The 27703-nt window shown below is 34.9% G+C and overlaps 1 protein-coding gene across 45 annotated transcripts in view; it reads left to right on the forward strand.

Moving 5' to 3' along the window:
* Nucleotides 1-27703, forward strand: part of nbeaa (neurobeachin a) — a 340332-nt gene that overhangs the window by 209768 nt on the left and 102861 nt on the right. For all 45 annotated transcript variants that reach the window (XR_012385897.1, XR_012385898.1, XR_012385900.1 and 42 more), the window contains 5 exon segments: nt 7731-7899; nt 14942-15021; nt 20395-20457; nt 20780-20877; nt 25609-25701. Coding sequence is in view for 40 of the 45 variants with exons in the window: in XM_073913943.1 (XP_073770044.1) it covers nt 7731-7899; nt 14942-15021; nt 20395-20457; nt 20780-20877; nt 25609-25701 (503 nt within the window). In the remaining 5 variants the exon portion in view is untranslated.

The following is a 27703-nucleotide window of genomic DNA, read 5'->3' on the forward strand; positions in this document are numbered from 1 at the left end:
AATATGTCACTTTTCCAAATGATCAACTAGAAGTAGAGTTATTATTTTTTGCTCTTCCAATTGGGATCGATGAAAAGACTTTTGTCAGGTAGTGTATATAGTACTGAGACCATCTGTGCATCATTGAACCACCCTTTTTTTGTTGGAGAAGTGTTAATGACATTCGAAGCCACGTTTACATTATGCATGCAGAACCTGTGTACTTGATGACTGCGGAAAGCATATGCTTCTAGATATTTTACACAGGGTGTGAAGTGTGTGAGTATGCTTTGCATCCAAAGGCACTTGATTCACTAATTTGGAAGAAAAGTACAGCTCTTCTGCAAAAAGATATCCCTTCTCAATTATTGGATAATGACCAGGAAACATGACCGCAGGAGGAAACCATCGTTCGCTTTTGTTCTTTTACTCAACCATGCGGAAGACTGAATATCCTGCAGCGACCGCGGCCCTTTATGACAGAGCCAACCAAGAAACATCCAGAGGGAGTGAAAAATAGAGAGATGAAGTGACAACTTGAGTTCACGAGGCAAATATATGAAAGATTACACCTATAGAGAGAGAAAAAAGGAGTTATAGTACTGGTTCCTCAAATTGATTCACTTTTTTAGAGGACATTCTTTTAGATCTTTCTGAATTGGTTTTAAAGATTGCTTCATTTGCTTTTTAATGATCAGCACCGGCCTATTGAAAACTAGCATGTACCAACATTTTTAGTGCTAACTAAAAATACACATTTGCATATAATCCACTTCAGTTTTGAGCTTACCTGTTAGCCAGCACTCAATTTTGGGGATTTACATCTACCTAATGTTAAGTAGTAACAGTTCTTGACTCCAGTAAGCTACAAACACAAATTATGTATCATTGGAAAGAAGATACTTTGAGCTTTACTGGTAAAGTTACATGTTAAAAAAACATAAAAACTTATACATTATGAAGCCATGAGAAAAAAACATTAAGCTTTCCATTGAAAAACATTAAGCTACAATGGTTGCTTGTGGGTTGTAGTTTTAAACTGATGTACAGTTTGTCAAGATTACTTGTGTTCATTTTGGTGTAATCTATTCATAAACATTGACATGTGGAAAAACAGCGCTCTAGTGCGTCCGTGTCAGAGTGCCGGCTAAAGGGTTAAATATGAACACTAGATGCAATAAAACTACAGCCATTTGATTAATAATATCTCACCTTTATATATTTTTTTGAGCTCAAAGACATGTAATAATGTAAAATGGCCTTTTTGCAGTTTTATTTGTTCTTTAAACCTAATAGATTTCCTCGAAATATGTTTGTCTACAATGTAATAAAAAAAAAAGCTGGGTTCCACGCAATCGATTTAGGTTTGGTCATCATGAAGGATTTAAGTTAACTTGTCAGGTTTTTTATTTATTTATTTATTTTATTATTATTATTTATTTTTTTTTATTTATTTATTTTTTTTTTACAATTTTTAGTGGATTGGACATAAAGCAATAGGTTTCCCTCCCAAAAAACTCAGGAATTGTGTTGTTTTAGCTCATTTTATATAATTAGCTTGAACAAACTGCAAACATGAGTCTACGGGTTGAACAAAAATTGCGGACAGTCTCAATGAAAATGTAGATTCATATTTAACACAAAACAAATCATACAGCTTCAGTTGTTGATAACTTAATACTTAATTCTTAATGTTTTTTTTTTTACTGTATGCTATCTGAAATGCTATCGCGGAGTATTATACTATGGTTTTGTTGATTCTTATTGGATGATTAGGTGTGCATTTATACTCATCATATACTGTTGAAGTCAGAATTCTTAGCCCCTATAAAAATTATTAGCCCCCCGTTTATTATTTCCCCAATTTCTGTTTAAAGAAGAGCAGATTCTTTTTAACACATTTCTAAGCATAATAGTTTTAATAACAATAATAATATTTTACTATATATTTTTCTAGACTCTTTTATACAGCTTAAACTGACATTTAAATGCTAAACTAGGTTAATTAAGTAAACTAGGCAGGGTAGGGTAATTAGGCAAGTTATTGTATAACGATGGTTTGTTCTATAGACAATCAAAAAATATATATAGCTTATTGGGGCTAATAAATTTGACCTTAAACTGTTTTAAAAAAATAATAAACTGCTTTTATTCTAGCCGAAATAAAACTAATAAGACTTTCTCTAGAAGAAAAAATATTATCAGACATACTGTGAAAATGTCCTTGCTCTGTTAAACATCAATTGGGAAGTATTTGGAAAAGAAAAAATATTATTATATCTGACTTCAGCTGTATATGCACAGCTAAGGTAGCTTTGGCAGGCTTGACTGCATTACAAGACCATATCATCATTTTTAAAATTTTATCAAAACAAAAAGATAAGACATGTAAGAAACATACACCTGACAGATGTCCTGAAATACAACATCTGAACAGTGTTCTTAGGTGTGGGAGCTTTAGCATAAGCAGAATAATTGACTCCGGTCTGTTGAATTATTAAAAATAATCATCAATTGTTCCTTAATTAAATCTGTTACATTAACTATGTGTAATTTGGATCATCATCAAATTTCAGTGACCCCTTATAACAGTGGTCCCCAAACTTGTTCCTGGAGGGCCGGTGTCCTGGAGATTTTAGCTCCAACCCTAATCAAACACACCTGAACAAGCTAATCAACGTCTTACTAGGTATGCTTGAAACATCCAGGCAGGTTAAAGCTAAACCCTGCAGGGACACCGGCCCTCCAGGACCGAGATTGGTGACCCCTGCCTTATAAGGTGACCCCCAGGTTGGGAACCACTGGTCTGAATGATCAAAACAGGCTTATTGAAACAAAACATTAATAGCTTATTATTAACATTTTTGCAACATTTTGTACATCTACATACATTTTTTATCTTAAATTAAATAATTCATTTTAATGCAAAGTGTGAATACTATTGATTATTAATTAATAAAATCTATAAACAATACTATATAACAATAAAACAGTACTGTTCATCTCACCTCTCACCTTCTCAACAATGACCTCTAAAACGTTTACCATAGTGCATGATTTGCGTAAACATGCATTTTGACTTGTATGTATGCATTTTTGCATGTATGCATTTTTGGTGTGGAAAACGTGCTCAGTAGCTCACCTGGTACAACTTTCAGCTTGGTTTTTAAAGCTATGTAAAAAGGCATAACATCATGGTTGCAGTTTTGTTTTTACTCCGATACATCTCCCTTAAATTTAAGATCTAATATACTGTAGATTGCCTTAGATCTAAGACTAGAGCCTAGGCAGTTTTTTTTTACTCTGGCACTTTTTTCTCCAGAAGCTACTAGTGAATTCAGCTTGTCACGATGAGGTCCTCGTGTCTTGCTTTATCTTTGACCTGCTCGCGTAATGTAGTTAGCGGGGAAATGTCCCGTTGATATTGACCTGAATCAGCAGGCTGGGTCAACATGAGATTAATACACTGATAAAACGAGCTTTCCATTGCAGCCTCATTAAATCTGAGCCTAATTAGCATGTCCATGTTGATCAGTGTAAGAGAGTGCGTAAATGGGGGATACTGTACATGTGTGTGAGTCCCACAGGAATGGCTTTAAAAGAAAGGCTTTCTACACAGAATCTAAGGATTTTCTTTCTTAGCAGAACCCATTTGTAAAAGGGAATGTCTGTTTCCTGTTTTTTTTTTAAACTAGTTAGTTATTTCAGCTCAAAGAACTTTAAAATAATACATAAAACAGTTTAAATGTGATTTATTTATCATTTAACTTAAATTAATAAATACCATAGAGTTATAGTTTAGCTTTGTTGGGATTATTTAGGGTTAGTTCACCCAAAAACGAACATTTCTCTATCGTGTACTCACAATCAAGTGATTCTAAACATTTTATACATTTTTTTCTTTTGTTGAACACTAAACAAGATATTCTGAAGAATGTTGGAAAAAGTGTCCATTGATGTACATAGTAGGAACAAAATTACTAAGGAAGTCAATGATTTGTTTTGCCTTACAATTCAGTATATCTTTCTTTGTGTTTAACAGAAGGGGAAAAAAAACTCAAACAGGAGAAGCCAGAGTAAATAATTACAGAATTTTCATTTCTGTGTCAACTATCCCTTTAAATCTTGTTATTGTAAATTGTCACTCTATGTTCTTCACAATTGCTAGGTGGGCTGAAAGCACATTTACTCCCTAATTTCAGTTCATTTTGGCATATATGAACAATGCAGTCATACTCAGATCCACAAAAAAAAAAAAAAAAAAAAAAAGAGTCGTTTCAAGATCGCCTGAAAAAAATGCAGACTGAAAATGAACTCTGAAGCGGTTCAGTTAAGATGAGAAAGCAATCTGACACAACAGACCACCGTATCATTACATAGTCATATTATAATTAATAACTGGAAACGTGTTACATAAAAAGCAGCAGTGTCAGATTCTGTGAGCGAGCACATTAGTATCAGAAGAGTAACCACTCTTCTCTGTTCTGACAAAGAGTCCATTTGCACGACAACTTCAACCAAAATGCAAACTTTTGATATGTTTTTGCCTGTTCTCTTACATGAAAACAGCACTTTTGGGAATGAAAACACCAGTTTTTGTCATCTCCATGTAAACACTTAAAAATGAAAGGTTTTAAAAATGATGCTGTCATCCACATGCATAGTACATGTTTAGGGGGGGTGTAAATAAAGGCAAGCAAAAATAAACACACAACAATGGTGGTGTATGTGGTAGTGTTGTCGTTGCTCAAGTGTTTGTCAACGCTTCATCAAACTGTGGATTTACTTTACTTTTTAACAGCACAGATGCATCTTACACACATGCCAAATTATACATCGACACAATATGTTGAAAACTATGTATGGAAAAATAATGAATAACCTAGTTATTAATAACAGCTTAATTTGATCATGATTATTTGATCATTTGGTATTAAAAGTGGCTTATATGAAAGGCAAAGGCCTCTAGATTACGCTTATTATACCAAAATAAATGAATATGCCTTGATTTTTTATTATTTATTTGTTTAGACAATTTTTTTTTACTTTTTTGTCCATTGAGTACAATTGCAAAAAAAAAAAAAAATCATGATTCATGGAAATTACTAAAACTGGATTTGATCTATTTTTATTTTTTTTTATTTAAGAAATCCTGTTTTGACATTGATTATTGAGACGAGTCAATGAAACAGTCCTGAAATGATTAAGAAATATAGGGTGGTGCACGATTTTGTTGAACCGATTGGATTGTTGAAAGATAGTCGTCACTTGCCAAATGAAGGAAGATTGGTGAATGGGCAAATTCAGAGTAGAAAAGAGACATCTACTGATACGCCTGCCCTAAAAGAACTCCATGTGATCAAAAAAAGTCATTTCAATGGGGCAGGGAAGGTTATAGTGTTTGATTTAAGTTTATGCTAACAAATAAATCCGTACAAAATAATGAAATGCACAGATGCATCGTTTTTTTTCTTCTTTTTTAATAGCACATTTTATACACAGTGACAATTCAAAGTGCTTTACATAAAAAAGAATAAAAGAAACAAATAAAAGGAAAAGAAAAACAAATAATAAAAATGAGAAAAAAACATAAAAACAGGTAAAATGTGATATAAAAGAATGAAAAAGAAGAGAAAAACACAATAGTGTGATCTGTCGGACGCAGCACAGTGCTTATTCAGTAAAGGCACAGCTAAACAGATGTGTTTTCAGTCTTGATTTGAATGTGCCTAATGTTGGAGCACATCTGATCATTTCTGGAAGCTGATTCCAGCAGTGAGGGGCATAGTGGCTGAAGGCGGATTCACCCTGCTTTGACTGAACTCTTGGAACTTCTAGTTTATATGATCCTAAAGGTCTGAGTGATCTGTTAGGTTTGTATTCAGTGAGCATATCTGTAATGTATTTAGGTCCTAGGCCATTTAGGGATTTATAGACAAGTAATAGTACTTTAAACTCTATTCTGAATGTAACTTGTCAGCCAGTGTAAAGACCTGAGGACAGGTGTGATGTGCTCTGATTTCCTGGTTCTGGTCAGAATCCTGGCTGCAGCGTTCTGGATAAGCTACGACTGTCTGACTATCTTTTCAGGAAAACCAGTGAGGAGTCCATTACAGTAATCCACCCTGCTGCTGATAAAAGCATGAACTAGTTTCTCTAAGTCTTCACTGGAAACAAAGCATCTGATTCTTGCAATGTTTCTGAGATGATAGTATGCTGATTTACTGACTGCTTTGACATGACTGTTGAAACTCAGATCTGACTCAAGAGTCACACCAAGATTCTTGACCTTTTTTTTTTGTTGTTTGACCTTTGACCTTTGTTGTTTTCTCTTTGTTTAATTGAAGAAAGTTTTGGCACATCTAACTGTTCATTTCACCAATGCATTGACAGAGTGTGTCAATGGGGCTGTAGTCATTAGGCAGTACAGTAGATCTGAGTGTTATCAGCATAGCTGTGGTAGGAGATTTGTTTTTTTCTCATTATTTGGCTCAGAGGGAGCATACAAAGATTGTATTAAAGAGGTGCCAGAATCGAGCCTTGTGGGACTCCACATGTCATGGGTGTCCACCTCGACTTGTGGTCACCTATACTGACATAGTAACCTCTTTCTTCAAGGTAAGATCTGAACCATTTGAGGACTGTGCCAGACAGCCCATCACAGTTTTCCAGCCTATCCAGAAGTATGCTGTGATCGACAGTGTCAAATGCAGCACTGAGATCGAGCAATACCAGCACTGTTAGTTTGCCTGAATCTGTATTTAGGCGTATATCATTGATTATCTTTATAAGAGCGCTCTCTGTACTGTGATGTGCTCTGAACCCAGATTGAAAATTGTCTAAACACCCCCTGAAGTTTAAGAACTTGTTAACCTGGTTAAAAACAACCTTTTTAATGATTTTGCCAATGAAAGGGAGATTTGAGATTGGCCTGTAATTGCTCAATAGGGTGTTATCCAGGTTGCTCTTCTTCAAGAGGGGTTTAACAACTGCAGTTTTAAGTGAGTTTGGAAAAATCCCCGAGAGAAGGGAAGCATTTACCACTTTTAGAAGATCCATTTCTAAACAGGTAAACATGGTTTTGAAGAATGATGTGGGGAGCGTGTCAAGACTGCAGGTTGATGTTTTCATAGCTTGCACAGTCTCTTCTAAGATTTTACCATTAATTGTTATGAACTCAGACATAATGTCTGTTTTCTTAAGTTGTAGTTGAGTTAGTTTGACTTCGACACAACTTGGCTGATTGGATGAGCTGATTTCCTTTCTGATATTATTGATCTTATCAATAAAGAAATGAGCAAACTCATTACATTTGCTTTCAGAGAGTAGTTCACTTGGAATCCGACTGTGGGGGGTTTTGAGTCTCTCTATCGTTGCAAAGAGTGTGCAAGAATTATTTAAGTTGCTGTTTATAAGGCTTGAAAAGAAAGTCTGCCTAGCAGTGTTTAGTTCCATATTAAAAGCATGAAGACATTCTTTATAGATGTTACAATGGACAACTAGTTTTGGCTTTCTCCACATACACTCAGCTTTTCATAATTTGTACTCTTGGTGACGTTGACCAAGATCCCTTTTGCCTGCCAGTCATGTTTGTTTATAACAAGAACTACTACATATAGATATAAGAAGAGTAAATCTTGTTTCTATGGTGACTTAAAATAAGTATTGGCATCCAAGATCAGAACTAACCCTAATATTACAATTTCAACCCATTGTTTTAATTCCTATCACGTATGTTTTCCACCTCTCAGGTTCAGCTGTCCCTCTACACGTACCTGTCGGCAGAATTCATTGGCACCGCAACCATCTACAGCACCATCCGGAGAGTGGGCACCGTCCTGCAGCTCATGCACACACTCAAGTACTACTACTGGGCCAGCAACCCCCTGGAAAGCAGCGGGATCACCCCCAAAGGCCTGGGTCAGTGACAGACACACGTCTTCATACTGCATTTATAAGCACACGTCAATCTTTACCTCTTCATTCTAGAACACTTTGCACATTGTTGATGGGATCGAGTAACAAAATATCTCAAAATGATCAGCTTAGGACTATTGGGAAAAACATTGGCTTTAGTAACATTTTGCTAAAGAGTTTCCCAAGAGTCATTTCTGGAATATCACTGAAGTTTTAAAATGTTTAGTCCAGACATTGAAAGTCAGAGATTTTCCATTTTTTAAGTCCAACTTATTGAATATCAGGGTGTTTTGTTTGTTGTTTTAAATTTTATTTTCCATTCATCAAAATATCATTTTTCTGTCTCGTTGTTTCGCATTTTGCCTATTGCTACGGTTAGTCTATTTTTCAGTGCCATCTTATTCCTGGCTGTACAGTTAATTTAAAATAGCACTTTGTTTTGTGTCTGCTCAGTGCTTAATACAACAGATGACCTTTTTTCTGTTCATTATTTTTTTATTTTGCAATGTTGAACCAAGTAAGGTCCTTTCTGCGTTTTTTAGACTTCTAATTTATTTGGGTAAAAGACTAGCAATAACAAATGTCAGTAAACAGTCAAACAGCTTGTGCTTCAAACTAGCTTGTTTATGGCGATGCATTGAAATTCAAATAATATGATAAGAAAAAAGCAGTTTGCAAAATTAATCAGCATAATGAGTTGTTTTGTACAGCTAAAAATTTATGGAAGACGTATTTGTCATGGTTTGGGGTTAGTGAAAGGACGAGGAATCAGTTGCAGAACTAAAATGGGTATTTATTAATTATAAATCATAAAACAACTCGAGGAGGAAAACATTAACAAAAAGGCACAATCATACTGGACTGGTCGAACCCAGAATGTGAAAATAGTTCACATTTCAGGGGGAAAAACATCATGAAGGTTAATACTATTTTCAAGATTTTTTTAGCAGCACTCATTGGACATTTCCATTTTAAAATACCTTGAGGCATGCAAGAAGGAATGCAATATAATTTTTGCAAAACACTGTGACATTTCTTTTGATAAGCTTGTGATAGATCACTTAGTTTTCGACAAAACAGAACCCCACAGAGGAAACACACATGCTCTGGTAAGAGGCGAGTGGTTCAGTCATCCTCACATACACTTGTGTCAGGATGAAGTATGTCTGCAAAAAGACAGGCAGCAGTATTAAGCATGAATGAATCTTGAAACACTGCCCACTCTATTTTTCCCCTGTCTATTTTCATATCCTGAGTACTTTCGTTCTCTCTTTTCGTTCTCTGTGTGGATTTATTTACTGATTACTTTCCAGTTTTCCCCCATCATATGTTCTTTCTTGCAGTAGTTCTTCTTTTATCTGTTTCTCCTTTATTTTCGGCCTTTTCCCAAACGCTGTATGAAAAATCTGTCAGTTCTTCCATCTGTTTGCCGTCTCTGTCTTTCTCCATCCTGGATTGTGATTCCCAGAGGTGAGTCTGTGAGTTGGATTTGATGCTTTCAAGTCAGTGATTTGTAGCATCCAGCATTTAGAACAGCATTGTGGTTTGTTTTACTGTTAGCAGTAATGATTAGACACATTTGATGATGGCATACAGTACAAGCATGTAAAATGCTATCTTATACATTAATAATACAATTTATATTATTGTTTAGAGTTGTACGAAATAGCCAGTAATTAGGACCAATAACCAATTTTGTAATTGCCACAGGTTTAGACAAAATGATAATCCGTTTTACGTGTATAAAAATATGAAATAGCTATATAAACATTTAAATAAGCTAATAGCCGATTGGCAATAAATTACCATTAAATTACATGTAGAATTTATCAAAAATGTCTCTCAAAAGTTTGGCACTTAAAAGTTTAAAAAATTTGAGTCATATTGTAAACACAAATGTGTATGTATGTATTAATGTATGTATCTATGTGTGTGTGTGTGTGTGTGTGTGTGTGTATATATTTATAACAAAAATATTTTAAATTCTGATATTTGAATACAGGAAAACCAATTATTATGGGCAATAAACAACCAATAAAACAAGCTAAAAAAAATCAAAAACTCATAAAAAATATATAGTTTTAAATGCTATCATGTAAACAATTGTAGATGATACACAGCCACATCTCACTGCTATAAGTGTAATGTTGCGTTTTTTCAACAGTTTGACGGCATAATTCCTTGTATAAAAAAGAAAATCAAACACGGAAAATCTAAAAACGCTTTTGTAAGAGGAACTACTTTCTTCTGCCAAAGCTGATTTCAGAACAGCAGAAACCATTGCTCATTCACTAACGTCACTTTAGAGCTAGTGTTTGAATGATTCTCTAGTGTAATGTCTAAAGTGATGACAAAACAGGTGATTTTGCTCACAATTTAAGATTATGAGGCTGAACGGCATGAAATGCCATCAGTCTACAGAGATTTCCCAGTATTTCTCTGTTGCAGTTGGGCGATGACAATATCACTATGGTATAAATACAGCACTACAACATACGAAACAGAGAAATCGACTTAGAAAGTCATTTACCTGTTGAATAATGATTTGATCAGCTGTAGTTAGAAATTGAGCAGTTTTTCTTTTAGGACTTTTTTTGTGGTCTCTGTCGCCATCTTGTGGATGAACATCATCAACCATCTTTGCTCAGAGACAGGTTAATGGCCGCCAATGCGCTCTCTCAGATATTATCAATCTGTTAAAATAGGCACTATTCTTATAAACAAACTGCATAGTTGCAATCTAAACAACTACATACTTGACTAAAAAAGCCTCATATTTGCAATATTTGTCTGTAGTGTCCTCTGCTTGTATGTAGGCAGATTAATACACAAGGGTGAAGGGTTAAGAGGCTGGACAAATGCTGTTATTTACAGAATATTGCATGGATATCAGCCAATCAGATTCAAGAACCTGACAGAACTGTTGTATAAATATATTAACATGTTATTTTATTTTATTAGAATTGATAATAATGTCCAATAACCAATAAGCCACAAATAAAAAATGTAAATAACCTAAAAACTCTCAAAATGAAATAAAAGTTTTAAAATGCTACAAATAAATTTAGAAAAGATGACACTGAAAAGATATATTTGATGAAAATTACAGTACAGTTATAGAAAAGATATTCAGATTTTTTTAAATGGTAAGGCTAAATATTTAGCAGCAATTTGTCCAGTCTTCAGTGGCATTTTGCCGTCATTAATTCTGGCCGCTTTAGATCAATAATAAAAATCTAGATTATTTTATCTGAAATAAATCTGATCATTAAAAAAACACATTTTTAAATGCTGCTCTTAATGTATCATAATGTTTCCCAGTGATGAGTTGCAGCTGGAAGGGCATCCGCTGCATAAAACATATGCTGGATAAGTTGGCGGTTCATTCCGCTGTGGCGATCCCAGATTAATAAAGGGAGTAAGCTAAAAAGAAAATAAATGAAGGAATGTATCATAATGTACAACATATTATATTCAAGTGAGAATGACATACTTACTGTACAATATGAGAACATGTAGTTGCTAAATTACCTTTGTAGAGGCAAACTTTAAGTCAACATGCGATGATAGTGAAGGTAATATAAAGTGAAAATAGGAGATATGAGCGTGCACATTTTAGATTTGCTGTTGTGTGCCAGTTTTTTGGATGTTGTCCATTAGATTTTCTAGTGTTGTGTTGATCCGTTTAGACAAGCCTGTAGTTGCATTTGTGTCTTCTCTTCACTGCGCACTTCAGATAGCACTGTGACTCGTGCCTGTTTATCTCTGTTAGATGCAGAGCCCTGCTGCTCTTCCCATGATGCCGCTCGGCTCTGTCACGTTGCAGATCGAGTGTGTTAATTATGACTTCTCTTAGTCTTAACTAGATTTTTGAATGACTATGATGTAAATGTGAGAATGTCAATTAAAACTTTGGTTGATATACGCAGTCATTCTAAATGCATTTTAACAAAACATCCATTTGCACAAATGTAAGCACATCTTATGCTGCACGGTGGCTCAGTGGTTAGCACTGTTGCCTCACAGCAAGAAGGTCGCTGGTTCGAGTTCCGGCTGACCCGGTTGGCATTTCTGTGTGGAGCTTGCATGTTCTCCTCGTGATGGCATGGGTTTCCTTCTGGTGCTCTGGTTTCCCCCACAGTCTAAACACATGCGCTATAGGTGAATTGGATGAACTGAATTGGCTGTAGTGTTTGAGTGTGTGTATGTGAATGCGAGAGTGTATGGGTGTTTCCCAGTACTGGATTACGACTGGAAGGGCATCCGTTATGTAAAACATATGGTTCATTCCGCTGTGGAAACCTCTGATAAATCAGTGATTAACCCAAAAGAAAATGAATGAATGAATGAATGAATGAATGAATGAATAAGCACATCCTGTTTTTCATAGATTCATTGACATATTTTGCCGTCTTTGTCTTGCATATGCCACCAGATACATCTGCATCAATCAAGTTTGACCCATGTAATAATCTCATTTATGTTCAAGTGTTTTCCAAAAGTCATTTTAAGTGCTAATGCACGGATCCAATATGCTGATACACATAATGTTTGTCTTTCAACTGACACATTCGAGGCATAACTAAATGATGTGCCCTGGATGAAATTGAAACACCAGTTACCGTTGAAGGCAGTATTATTATCCCTCCTGCGATATTTTAATTCTTTTTCAAAAATTTTCAAATATATTTATCAGAGCTATTTATCAGAGTAATTTTGTTTTGCAGTATGTCCTGTTATATTTTGTCTTCTAAAGAAAGTCTTTCTTATAGTTATGGTTTGTATAGTAGTATTGCATTGTATAGTTTTATAGTATTGTATCGTTTGTATAGTAAAAGTTAGAAATATATATATATATATATATATATATATATATATATATATATATATATATATATATAATTAAAAAATAATAATTTAGAATTAAAAGGCCAATCATTTTGTTTTTAAATGTGTAGATAAAATTATACTGTACACTTACATTTGTAAATATTTGAGGCTTGAAAACATGGAATATTCAGGCCTGTAGCCAGCCTGGTGTAAGGGGTAAATCTTTTTCTCAAAAAGTGGACATTTCTGCAGTTATTCGCCTCGTTATCTATTGTACTATGAGTTTTAAATACTGCTTTTGAGTGACATTTAAGGTACTATTTTTAGCTGGACAAGCTTGTTGGGTTCTCATCATAATCACACTTTTTGTACCAAAAACATTTCCTAAAGATTTAGAATAAAGAAATGAACATTTAAATTATTTATTCATTTATTTTTAATTGATAAAAACGTATCACATAATATATCAATAGGGAACAAAAATTAATCCATTGAGGCTTTATATTAAAAAGTGCCTATTAAGGCTAAATAAATTGTCATTTATTAGGCAAATAACAAACTGGCCAGCCCCTTCACTTCTCTGTCAGAATTCAGCCTCTTGAATAATAAAATAAATAAACATAATAATAATATTAATGTAGGGTTTTCTGATTTTGTTTTAGCCTTTCTTGTAAAAATCACATTTGAAATTTCATAGACAACAACAGTTGCCTAATTAGTGTTCAAATAAAATTGTATAAGCTTCAAAAACCTTTCTTATTGGTCTTTCTTTTCTTTCAAGAATACGGTCCAAGATTAGGGAATAAAACTTATAAAATGTTTTCGCTTTTAACCTACTCTAACACAGTAAGTCAGTAGCGAAAGCCCCCCCCCCCCCCCCCCACCACCAAGTATCTTGTAAAATATAATTTATTGTCATCTTGGCAAAAAAAAAAAAAAATCCTAAAACAGAAATTGATATTGGGAAAAATATTCAGGGGAGCTAATAATTCAGGAGGGATAATAATTCTGATTCAACGGTTTATGATTTAATAAATTTTAATGATTCTCATTTTATCCTGAATCTTTTTCTCCACATCCGTACACACACGCACACACATTCACACATATGACTGATTTTCTCATTGCGGTTGGGAAAGGTCATTGGATGTACAGTACTGTACCTGCCTGCAAATACACCTTGACCACGTTCACGGCGTACAAATGTGTGTTTAACCGCAGTACAAGGACAGTGACGACACACTCGTGATATTGGATGAACATGGAGGTCGAGCAGCTTCATGACATCATGCGTTGAGCTTTCTCTTACACTTCGACTTTTCATATAGAAAGCCACGTGAATATTTCATTACAGCTTTGTAACATCTGTGCTCTGTGTGTTTAATAAAAGATGAGGAGAGTTTGTGTGTGTGTTTATTTGAGGAAGATAGTAAGGGGTTGTAAAGCAGAGAGAGATGTGGGGGTTTGTGTGTCGTTTAGGGGCTTGTTTATTCCCTAAAGCTGCGTCTTAATAGCTGTTTTTGTTTTTCTTGTGTGTGTGTTGTGCTGAATTGTGTTCAAATCCAGAGCAAGAAAACAGCAGCTTTGAGCTCCAGCTTTTCTCTTGTTCCTGTAAAATGAAACAAGACATTAGTTACAAGCTCTGGGTTTTAGGTTGTCCAGTAAGAAAACCACTGTGATTTAATTTTATTTATTTATTTGAGCTGGTAGTTTTGGGAAATACTCAAACTGACAATTTAATAACTTCTAGCCTCATAGTATGTCTTTTCGGTCATTTTTGAATTAGGCATGATTAGTTTGTTTTGGTTAAGGAAAGATAGTTAATGCTGAATATGTAGCATCCCAGCAAGCATTTTTTATTTTTAAAAGATGTCTAACAGACGTCTAAACATAGTCGTCTTGGCTAAAACAAGGCTAAATATGTCCAAGGCCAAAACTAGACTAGTCATCAAATAATCAGAAATGAGTGACTGCACATATAAAGTCTGTCTAATCTGTCTATTTGACGACTAGTCTGGTTTTGTCTATTAGATTTTCACTGACTTTCACAGGTTTAGCCTTTGTTTTAGTCAAGCTGTCTACTTTTAGATGTCTATTAGACATCTGTTAAACACAAAATCGTTGGCTGGGATCTCATGCAGACTTCAATATCATATAAAGGTATTTCTAAAAATGTGACTCAGTGTAATTCCTGTAAATCACTGTTTTCTTACAGACGGTCCACGACCCTCTCAGAAGGAGATTATATCCCTGCGGGCGTTCATGCTGCTTTTCCTCAAACAACTCATTCTCAAGGTGAGAAAGGGTTATTTAATTTTTTTTGACGATTGGTAAGGACGTTTTTATATGTTATGATTTAATATTCTGGGTTATTCTATCATTTTTTTTTTTAACACTTCAGTATTCAAAAATAGGCTTGGTATTGTATGATGTAAATGTAAAACATTTGTCTATTTTGTTATTTTGGCAAGTTGTCATTTTCTGATAATAAATTGTCAACATCAGCAAATCCTGGTCCTGGCATACCACCACTCTGCACGTTTTTGCATGTCTCTTGTGTTAGGGCGTTCTGACACTATGCTATCTGTTATAAACCCCTGATGTTATGCTAGGGGGTGGTGGAGTTTGACATTTAGGTAATTAAAATATATTTGTACAAAAAGTGAGTAAGTGCAAAAGAATGTAATGTAATGTAATGTAATGTGTATTTATATAGCGCATTTATTGTGTATGGAAAACCAAAGAAAACCAAAGTAATACTAAAAATATGTGCTTTTATTTACAATTCTCAAAAGTGAACAAAAACAATGAATTGATCAAAAATAAAGAAAGTAAGGCAAAAATATACTATTTACAATATATACAACACTGAAGCGAATAAAGATGGGAAAAAACAAGAGAGCTGGCTGAAGGGACTTGGGCGGCGCTAAAGAAATGAAAAGAACAAAACCCAAACTAAATCTAACTCCCCAGAAGCATCTAACTAAGGGCCTACTCACACTATGTGTGCCCAAGCCCGTTTCCCGGATCGTTTTAAATACGCAAACTCCTCACTGCGCGGCTTAAGCAGACCTCCTCATTCCTGCAGCACGAGGGCTTTATGACTGTTTATGAGCGCCAAAAGTGGCGGATCTGTTCGGCGAAATATCTGACTGCGTGTCACCGCATCCCTAAGGACTGTTTGGTGAAATTTTTGACTGCATGTCACTGCATATCAAACCGACTGAAACGATATAACTAGTGCAATCTCCAATGTGTTGAGCGAGAGCGCTCACTGAACAGCGCAGCATCGATGACATAAGTGTGCCCAGGCCCGATTGTAGTGTGAGTGCAAGCCGTCAGGGGAGACGGGAGGAGGGACAAGCGTGCTTTGGCCTGGTTCGAGGTAACTGTACATAGTGTGAGTACGGCCTAACTAACTATGTGAAAACAACATAATTAATACACAAAGATTCTGACTGTCTACTCTATCTATCCAAAAAGTACAAGGGGAGGCGCTTGCCCCTAACCTAATGTACTATATAGCAGAGTAGTCTTATGTGTTGCAAAATGTATGTCACGTGACCTTCTTAGCTGTCCGCCTCGTCCAAGCCTCGTAAACTGAGAAGGATATACGAATAACAGACTGATAATGTGCACACAAAAACGGGCAACAACAAAATACACAGTTAGGCGGGGTTTTTCTAAACGCAACGCAATAAACACGGAAACAAGCGGAGAAAGAGAAATCAAGGAAAAGAGAAGGGGCTGGAGGGTGGTCTGGGTGGACTTTGCATATTGAATGTGACGTAAGAGTGATGTGACAGGGAAGGAAATGACTGACAGCTGAATAGACCAATGAACGGAACCTGAGAATAATGAAGGCAGATACGGGAGAACAGAGCGAGAGAGAGAGAGAGAGAGAGAGAGAGAGAGAGGGGAAAAAAAAACACAAACAGAGCACAAATACATGACACTATCCGAACCGTGCCTAGGCCCATTTCCTAGATCGTTTGAGAAGTGTGACTGCTCTGAATCAGGCTCAGGTGCGGTTCAGTTGGCTGGCCCTGGCCCAGTTGGAAGATGTGTGCCAGAGCACAGTCCACTTGGGCTTTGGCGCAGTACGCTTGTAGTGTGAGTGCAAAGCGGGCCTGAGCCTGAAACTGAAGATGAGATGTGACTTTTACAGGACTGTTTCATATGGGTTTATTAATCGTTTTTAATGTTCAGTGAACACAAACTGTCGTAGATCATTAAAGACGCAAACCTTTAACTGCACAACAGCTGCACCTTTAGCAAACCTCCTAATTCCTGCAGCACGAGGACTTTATGATTGTTTATGAGCGTCAAAAGTGGCTAATTTGTTCAGTGAAATATTTGACTGCATGTCACCTTCCCAAAAAGACGATATAACTAAAGAAATCTCCACTGTGCTGAGCGAGAGCGCTTCTCTACTGAACAGCGCTTCATCGATGACGTAAGAGTGCCCAGGCACGAATGCAATGTGAGTGTGGGCCGATTGGAGGGGGAGACAAGCGTACTTCGGCCCGGTTCAAGGCAACTGTACGTAGTGTGTACACTAGTACATAGTGTAATATATATTTTTTTTTGGTCAAGTGCATCCAGAATTTTCGATTTTGGTGCAGAATTTTATTTTCGTGCATCCCTTTGTTATAAATATTCAGTTAATCAAACATTGTGTCATATACAGTGGGGATAATTCATATCACTGATGGATGATTTGTGGCTTTATATTTAAAATGTACTTGCTTTAATTATGAAACATGTTGTTGCACATTTGACATGTGGTAACGTATTCCATTTCATCTCTGCTCTGCTTTATGTGCGTCAGCTTTGTGTTCCTCAGACTGATTTGATTTGACGTGTCACTGCGATGAATCGAGCAGACCGAATCAAGCACATTCATTCGCTAGCAGTGACAGCCAGGAGACGCGTCTGCTTTGTTAAAACAACACCATTTATGCTCATTTTTTTCACAGAAATTTGATCCATTTTGTAAAGCAGTCATGCAGAAATCTGTTTATTTGGCTTTGTTTTAAAACAATGTGGACAGTTTGATGGGGCTTCAGAGAAAGAATTGCATTATGGATCATCACTCAGATGTTTTTGTTTTTGCATGTGTGTGTTTTGTGCTCTCGAGGCTGTTGTGTTGTTTTGAGAAGCACAACGTCGTTGCCAAGCAGCAATTTTTTATTTATTTATCGGCTGCTTTTTTTTTTGTTCGTTCCTATTATATTTTGCCCTCTTTATACATTTTCTCAGTTTTCGTGCTGATATTGGTGTTGTGAGAGGTCTGCAGTGATGGCCCAATTCATCAAACACACACACTTCACTTCTGCAAAGCACTGAGGTTCACTCATGCTAAGATAATGTCACATGTTTGATGCCCACAACATCAATGTACTTATTTTTTTGGTGTAAATTATTTATTTATTCAAATATTTCAATATTCAAATATTTAAACATTAAAACATCATATGATTATTATTTGGAGATGTTTACATAGGCTTTATCAACTATTAATATTAGTGGTCACAAATCCCATGGTTTGAATCACATTATGTTTTTTTAAGTCACGGATTGGATCTTTTTTCAGATCAGCCAAAGGAGGAGCATACAAATGCCTTTTGCTTTCCATTTATTACAATTTTTTTAAAATAAAATGAAGAAATAATCAGCTAAATAAAAATAAATGGTAAAATATTCAGTACTGTAAACAATTTACTGTTAATACTACTACTGTTGCTGATTACGCTAAATGTATAAATCTAACATTATAATTTGTACAACCCATATTTATTTTTCTCTTAATATGTCTCATTTTCAATAAATGATTCAGTTATTGCTCATAAAACTTCATTATTTATTGATAGACCTGTCATTTTTGAGGAATTATTCAGTGGCATATTTTTGATGGCTGGTTGTCGCCACCTATAGGTTAAATAATGTAATTGATGCCTACTTTCATTTTGAGGGTCGTTAAATGCACATGACCTGTGATTTTAATCTTTATCATCAGTGGTTTTGTCTAAACTATAAACTGTTATCCCAGTACTTCTGTGTTATTTGACTGTTTGTAATTTGATAACTAGCTCAAAAGATTGAATCTCTTTCTTGATTTTTGTGTTTTTCAAACACAGATTTGATTGCAGCAATCTGAAGGATTAACATATGCAAATCACCATCATTTATAATTTATGTTGTGTGGGTGTTGAGATCCTGATCTTTTAGTGATTAATCGTGCAGCTTACATTAATGCATGCTAAACAAGTAGTGACAAAAAACACTCTTAATGAAACCCACCACATCCCAAATAACCAACCACAACATCCATCACCATCATTAAACTTTACAGGAAAGCCTAAATGCTTTCATACATGTAATTGTTGGAATGATGCAAGAGGCGATCTCTCTCTGTGATCGTTACAAATTTAGGATTAATCTACCTGTAAAAAATTTTATTAATCTGCAGGTCACATGTGTTTCGAACCATGGGTTGTGATACGGACGAATCACAGATCAACTGTGATCCGTCACACCCCTAATTATTATTAATGCTGATCGTTTTAATCATTAAAATGTCGTTACTTATTTCAAATATGCCTAAATATTTACATTACTTTGATTATTATTATTATATTTTTAGGTTTAGCTTATTTTAGTCTTGTTGATAGCTTGAATATTTCTTCATTTTTTAAATATCATGTTTTGAATTTGATTATTTAAAGTTAAAATCATTTAGTTTTTGTCTTTTGTATATTTTCTATCTCTCATATCTGTTATGCTAAATGAAGAGGATTATTATTTCCTGTCAACTAGCTAAAATAAAACATTTTGTGCAATATTTTATTTCAATTATTTTATTTTTATTGCAAATAACAGCAATTATTTTGTAGTTTCGCTGATTTTGTTTTATTTCACTCAAATAATTCTGTTCTGTATTTTATTTTGGTTTTTTCATTATAACATTTTTATTTTTTTGTCTGTTTTAACCTATTTCAGCTGTTCAGTCAGAGAACTAAACCTAAAGAAAATGACTGACATTTTTATATACTGTATATATGTTTTGCATAAATGTAATCGATAAAATGATTATTGTTTGGAGATGTTTACATTGATATTATTGACTATTATTATTAATAGTGATAGTTTTAACCATTAACAGTTCAGTCATATGTCTAAAAAATTTAATTACTTTGATTATTGATATTATATTTGTATTTTTAGCTTGTTTTTGTTTATATTTTTATGTCGTGTTTTGACTTTGATTATTTAAAGTTTAAATAATTTAGTTTAATTTAGTTGTGACATTTGTATATCTTCTGTTTCTCTTATTTGTTAAGCTAAATGAAAAATATTTCCTGTCAAGTAGCTAAAATAAAACATTTTGTGCAATATTTTATTTAAATTATTTTATTTAATTATTTAGATTTTTTATTTTAATTTGTTCATCATTTTATTGCATCATTCATATCATTAATATGTTCTGTATTTAAGTTTTACTTTTTCACTATAATATTTTTTTCTTTGTGTCTGTCTTACCCCATTTCAGCTGTTCGGTCAGAGAACTAAACCAAATGAAAATGACATTTTTATATACATTGTAGTGTGTGTGTGTGTATATATTTTTATTCTGCTTGCATCATATATTTATATTTTTTCTTTCAGGACCGAGGAGTGAAGGAAGATGAGTTGCAGAGCATATTAAACTACCTGCTAACCATGCATGAGGTAAAAATGGCGATCCGTTTTCTTTTAGCCTTTATTAAACAAGACATATACTTCATGAAAACTTTAATCCATCCAGAATGCCGAAATGTTCACCTCAAAAGAAAGAGCCGGTATTATCCTGAAAGCTGCGTTAATGTTTTGACCGAGTCTCATGAAATTGCAGTAATGCGCCATGTCTGATTGAAAACACCAAATGAATCCTGAAAACGGCCGGTTAAGTGCAGTATTATATAACACCCAGACGTTTTAAGGCCATCTAGTGGATCATTACAGGTCTATATGATGTCTGTTTGTACATTTAATATTTTTCCCTCTCCTCTAGGATGAAAACATCCACGATGTGCTCCAGCTTTTGGTGGCGCTCATGTCTGAACACCCAGCCTCCATGATCCCGGCCTTCGATCAGAGGAACGGGATACGGTGAGGCCTGAGGGACTCTTATATAACTGAAATAGATTTGGTTTGGCAGAGGCGCATCAATCCTTTACCCTTCATGAGGAGCCCAAGTGCTTGTTTGGAGCCTCTGGGTGTCTTTATAAAGGCTGTCAATCAATTCAGATATGCAGTCATGTTTACTTTTATGATTAAAAGGGATAATGACAATTCTGTTATCGTTTACTCATGTCATTCAAACGCTGCATGTCTTTAGGTGCGTCCTAAATCACTTACTGTCTTATGGCATTTATGAGTATAAATAGTGTAGTTCATTCCCCCAAACGTGAACACATGAACATGGGTATTTTCCAAACCGCACTTTTTTCAACACTGTTTGAGGTTTGTCCACACAAAAACGCAGTGTCAGCAGGGTGCAAATCACACCCTAATTAATGCTTTTTCCTTCCTGAAGGACATGTATTGGGGGAGTCAGCCCTTTAATAGTTAGAAATAGCTATCTCTCATTCATTCATTCATTTTCTTGTCGGCTTAGTCCCATTATTAATCCGGGGTCGCCACAGCGGAATGAACCGCCAACTTATCCAGCAAATTTTTTACGCAGCGGATGCCCAACCCATCTCTGGGAAACATCCACACAAACATTCACACACACACACTCATACATTACGGACAATGTAGCCTACCCAATTCACCTGTACCGCATGTCTTTGGACTGTGGGGGAAACCGGAGCACCCGGAGGAAACCCACGCGAAGGCAGAGAGAACATGCAAACATGCATGCATGCATGCATGAGAACATGCAAAAAGCTATCTCTATATATTAATAATTAAAAATGTGTAATATAACATTTTTATATGATGAACCTATAACGGTTCATACCATTGTGAATGCATAATCGCGGTAATCACTGCTAGGAAAAATATCATTCAACAGTCTGAAACTGGCAGTTATAGAGCACCAATAGACATCAACACTATCCACAAAACACATTTCTTGGAAAAGAGGTATCTATGTTTGCATGTAGCCTAAAAAAGAAAAAGTAGACGCATAATTTGTATAGTTTAACCTCTAAAATAGTCACTAAAATCCCTCTAAACACTGTAAACATATACATTTTATTAATAAATTAAATGTAATTTAAATACATTCAGAAGTTTAATTCACTGAAGCATGTATTACCAAACTACTATTGAAATGACCAAACTACCCCCTCCCCCCCCCAATGTATAATTGTAACTCTTGGTACAGTGTGAATGTTACAAGCGTTTCACCTCATGACGTCAGCGCGTGCTGTTTTCAGCTTTTTGAATGAGTAGCATGGCTGGGTTTACACCAAATGCAGATTTAAAAGCCGTCTAAAAGCTTCAATCAATCACCCGCGGGATGATAATCCACCTCTGTTCTTTTGTTTGCATTGATTTGTATGTAATTTGCACACTGTTTGGTGTCAACCCAACATAAAAGTGTCATTATATATTGTTTTATTGTTTAACAGTATTCAGGTACAGTAATTGAATATTCAAATAAAAGTAAAATAGTACAAGTCCAAGTAAATACAAATGAATTGGATAGGAGACCACATGGGAAAGCTAAGTTGCTGCCGGAAGTGGTGTTAGGGAAGCCAGCAGGGGGCGCTCAACCTGTGGTCTGTTTGGGTCCTAATGCCCCAGTATAGTGACAGGGACTCTGGGCTGTCTTTCAGATGAGACGTTAAACCGAGGTCCCGACTCTCTGTGGTTGTTAAAAATCCCAGGATGTCCTTCGAAAAAGAGTAGGGGTTTAACCCCGGCATCCTGGCCAAATATGCCCACTGGCCTCTTTCCATCATGGCCTCCTAACCCTCCCCATATCATGATTGGCATATCATGTCTCATCTCCACCAATCAGCTGGTGTGGGGTGTGCGGTCTGGCGCAAAATGGCTGCCGTCGACGCATCCAGGTGGATGCTGCACGCTGGTGGTGGATGAGGAGATTCCCCCTGTTGTGTAAAGTGCTTTGAGTGCCCACAAAAGCGCTACATAAATGTAAGGAATTATTATTATTATTATTAAGTATATACCATAAACATTTCAATAAAATCAAATTATAGTTACAAACGGTGCAATTTCTAATGCCCGAATGCTTCTTAAACCATGACACAGTCACAGGCCTCAAAAACACATGCAAATTATAAATTGTAATCCCGACTCAACATTGTATATCATGCGATTAAACTATTGCGAATGATCACGTTGCGATATCAATGCTGAAATAAAATGTTGTGCAGCCCCAGGTCCACCGCTATGGAACTAACAGTAATGAGCAGCACTTCGTGGAACAGCTGAAGTTCTAAAAAACATCTCAAAAAAACCCCGCAACACTTCAAAAGATGCAAAACGCTAGCGTAGCGATCACACACACCCGTCAATTGCGTGTGTACAAAAAATAGAAAAGTAGTGCACTGGATAGGAAAAACTCACTGCGAAGTAGTGCATTCACACTCAAAAAGAATAAGTACACTTTAAATACACAGATGATGCATTTTTTCAACTGACAGAGAGAATGTAGAAAGTTGAACACTTCAACACTCAACGGTCGCAGCTTTATTTGCGTAGAAAAAGGGGGGAGCTATCGGGCACTGATGTTGGATTACTTCATTTTGGATTGTGCAATCAAAATTCTTTACGAAAGTTATTATGCTCCCTCCCAGTGTTAAATGCGGTTGTACTCATAACATATACTAAGTAAAGTTTATGTATAAACAAATTTCGAGAGGATCACATGCTTATGATTGCTAGCGGCTGGATCCGCATTATCCAATTCACTACGCTCCAATCAGATGACTCCTAAACTACTATAAATACCCTGGGTTTCATTCCACTGCTATCTTCGTTTTGAAGAGTCCCACCCCTACTCCTCCTTCTTAGATGGGTGACACGGTGGCCCAGTGCGTAGCACTGTTGCCTCACAGCAAGAATGTCTCTTGTTCCAGGCTTTACCAAACCAGCAGACATTTCTGTGTGGAGTTTGCACTTCTTCTCATGCTCACGTGGGTTTCCCCCGGGTTCCCCGGTTTCCTCCCACCGCCTAAAAACATGCAATTAAGTTAATTGAATAATCTAAATTGGCACCATAGATATGCTTCTAGTACGTATTTATCTTCAAGAGCAATCACTTACTGTTCATTGGTTACTACAGCAGGGGAGTTTTCGAGATCTACCCGAGCTCAAACTCCCCTTCCGCCTTGCAACGGGAGGGAGCCCTGGGCTTAAGGATCTCATGAGCTCAGGGCTCTCTCCCGGGACAGCATGCCAAACAAGCTTTTATAATTAATGATCAGCTAAGTGTGAACTCTTGAAATGGTAGTTTGGTCATTTTTTTTTGCTAATTTAGCAATTGTCAAACGTTGAATTAAAAACAGTTTGGATTTTGCTTTTAGTTAAAAATAAATGTTTGAGATGTAGGAATGGGTTTTAACCACAGCGGTTCGAACTGTAGTTCTGCCGAGCGACTAAAAAGTTATCAGCATGATGGTAAAAAACTGTATATTTCTAGTCAAACTATTCTTCTGCAATCTCATGCAAAAAACGGAAATAAGGACAGTATTAATAGCTATAAATGTGGGAGAGCGTTGATATTATGTGATTGTATTGTATTACAATATGGAACAATTAAATGTTGATGTTAAATCAAAAGTAATTTACAAATATTTAAAAATGAAATGATTTAATTACAATAATTCTCTACGGTTACAACTGAATTAATTACAAAATAACTGTATTAACTGATAAAATATGAAATTATAAAAACATATGATATTAGTTGTACCCATCTTAAATGTTAAATTAAATTTACCAGAGGTAAAAGGAGAGACACAGGGGAGGGAGAGAGAGACAAAGAGAGCAGGCCCAGAAGTTAGCCTGATTGCAGTAGAGTCAGAGAAGATAGACTCCAGAGGAGGAGAGGAGCAGAGCGAGAAAAGAGACAGAGCACAGTTTTACACCTATTTTGTATCTTTCTTGACCATGTGACTAAAGCCCAAAAACTGAGACATTCAAACTGACCAATCAACATGTGACCACATCGTCAAACCCCCAAAGTCCACATATCAGGCCCTGATCTTACCAGTATCTGCCTTTGGAGTCGGTATGGACCTTCTTCAGTCAAAAAGACATGTTTTGTCATATAAACAAATGCATATGATAATTTAGCCTCTTACAGGGACGACACTGAACTCATGCACGACACGGTAGAGTTTATAAGTGCATAGTGTACTGCGTGTCATTTTTCCATAAGCATTTTGTCCAGAGAGATATGGCATTTTGGGAGAATGAAAACTTTATTTTTTGAAATTGGGTCTTGGAGTGGATGAATCTAAAAGCAAAACACTGGCGTTTCATGTAGAGAGCTAACCCATAAGTTTTGTGAAGCGATGATGTCATCTATCATTGTCATCAGCCAAACCACTCATCTCGTTTTTGAATTATAAAGGCTTATATTTTAAATTCAGCATTGCAGTTTGTAAGGAGCTCTGCAACAGTTCATGAAGTGTTTGTATTCAATTCTTCATGCATCGTTTAGAACTTTTTCTTCTCAAATCTTTCCGTGTGAATACAGTAATCAAATTGTAAGCGTCAGTGATTAGTCTGTATTCTGCACTGCATGTTCAGTGCAATTTATTCTACAGTGACATTAACTCTGTATTTCTAAACCTGCACAGGAAGTTCAGACGCAGATTATAGATCTCCAATAAATACCGTTGTTTCCTTTTTCAGAGTCATCTACAAGCTTCTGGCCTCCAAAAGTGAGAGCATACGAGTCCAAGCTCTGAAAGTCCTCGGCTACTTCCTGAAACATCTGGGACACAAGTGAGTTTGAATGATCTCAATTGTCTGAAGGATGTGCTGATAATTGACTTGTTTGTGTCACACAAATCATGCAAAGAAACCTCTAAATCTACTTTAGGAAACCAGATAAAGTTGAAAATCATACAGTTTCCTCACTGTATTCAATGTCATTTTATCTGAATATTGCCATTAGTGTAGCCTGCTTCAAACGTCTGCTTTAAATAGATGATGACATTTTTTTCTCTTGTTAGTTTATTTTATCTATAAATTAGTAAATGTTAAATATTATTTATTACTATCTATTTTGTGATCTTTTGCTTTATATTACCTGTCTATAATTTATAATATTATAATAACATTTATTTGTTCATATTTTTTTGAAGGGGGGAATTTGTGTTTTTTTCCTCTGCCAATTTTAAATACAATTATATATTTATTTTATATTTAATTTTTAAAAAAATATATTTTTTATTTTAATAATCTGTTTGTTTTTTAATGTTGGATTATTGGTGTTTTTTTCTGGGCCACTTTTAAATGTAAAAATGTATTTATTTATTTTATAATTTTTTTAATCTATTTTTTATGTTGAAGTATTGTTTTTTTCTGGGCAGCTTTAATACTTCCATTCATTTATGTTGGAATATTGTTTTGTTTTTCTAGGTCATTTTTAAATAAAAAAACTTATTTCTATTATTTGTTTAAGTTGGGATATTGTAATTTTTCTTGGCCAATTTTAAATATATTAATTTATTTATTTTATTAATTTTTTATGTTGGGATATTTGTATTTTATCTGGGCCAATTTTAAATATATTAATTAATTTATTTTATTTTATTTTTTTAAGTTGGGATATTGATATTTTTTCTGGGCCAATTTTAGATGTATTAATTAATTTATTTTATTTTTTTATGTTGGGATATTAGTATTTTTTCTGGGCCAATTTTAAATATATTAATTTATTTATTATTATTTTTTAATTTTTTTGAGTTGGGATATTGATATTTTTTTCTCGGCCTATTTTAAATATATTAATTAATTTAATTTATTTATTTTTCATGTTGGGATATTGATATTATTTCTGGGCCAATTTTAAAAGCATAAATTATTGTTATTATTATCATTATTATTATTATTATTATTATTACATTTATTTATATGTTGGGATATTGTCATTTTTTTCTTGGCCAATTTAAATGCATAAATAAATATATATATATATATATATATATATATATATATATATATATATATATATATATATATATATATATATATATATAAATTTATTTTAGGTTTTATTTATTTTATTTTTTTATGTTGTAATATTTTTATTAAATTTTTTCTAGTCCAATTTTAAATACATACAGTGTTTATTTATTTATTTATTTATTCAATCTATTTATTTATTTTCAATTAAATTTTTTTTTATGATTTTTTTTTTATTTTGGTACTGATACCGTATCATTGTTGTTGGTAAAGCAGCCGCACAAACAGTATGCTTGACGGATGAGTTTTGATAAAATTGTTAAAGATGAAAAATTAAGTTAACAACAAACTGATTTGAACTCTCAATCCCTCAATGAGCTATAACTTTATCTTTTTATTTCTGTCCTGTTTTTTCATTTTAAGCTTCAACGACGTGTTTTCCAAAAATCTGGTTTAATATAATAAAAATACTATTCATAAAACCCTTTACATTTACAACCCAGCCACATTCACGTTTTCATGGCCAGACAGAAATGACCCCTCCACATGTCCGTTCAGACAGAAATGACCCCTTCACATGTCCGTTCAGGGGGAGAAGAGCTGACATTTCGAGGATGAGTGTTGTGCATCTGACAGGACGTGTTAAACACATGGGCTGCTGCTGGAATAATGGCTCTGACAGAGTGTGTGTGTGTCCGGCAGGAGAGAAAGCTGGGCTGTAGATGAGAGAAGATGGTGCCACCAATTACTTTAACACCCTCCACTTACCCATGGAAGCTCATTTCTGCCACAGATGACAAAAATAAATCTTTTTATT

Source organism: Danio rerio, chromosome 10, assembly GCF_049306965.1.
Source record: "Danio rerio strain Tuebingen ecotype United States chromosome 10, GRCz12tu, whole genome shotgun sequence".
In the NCBI taxonomy this organism is placed as follows: Eukaryota; Metazoa; Chordata; class Actinopteri; order Cypriniformes; family Danionidae; genus Danio; species Danio rerio.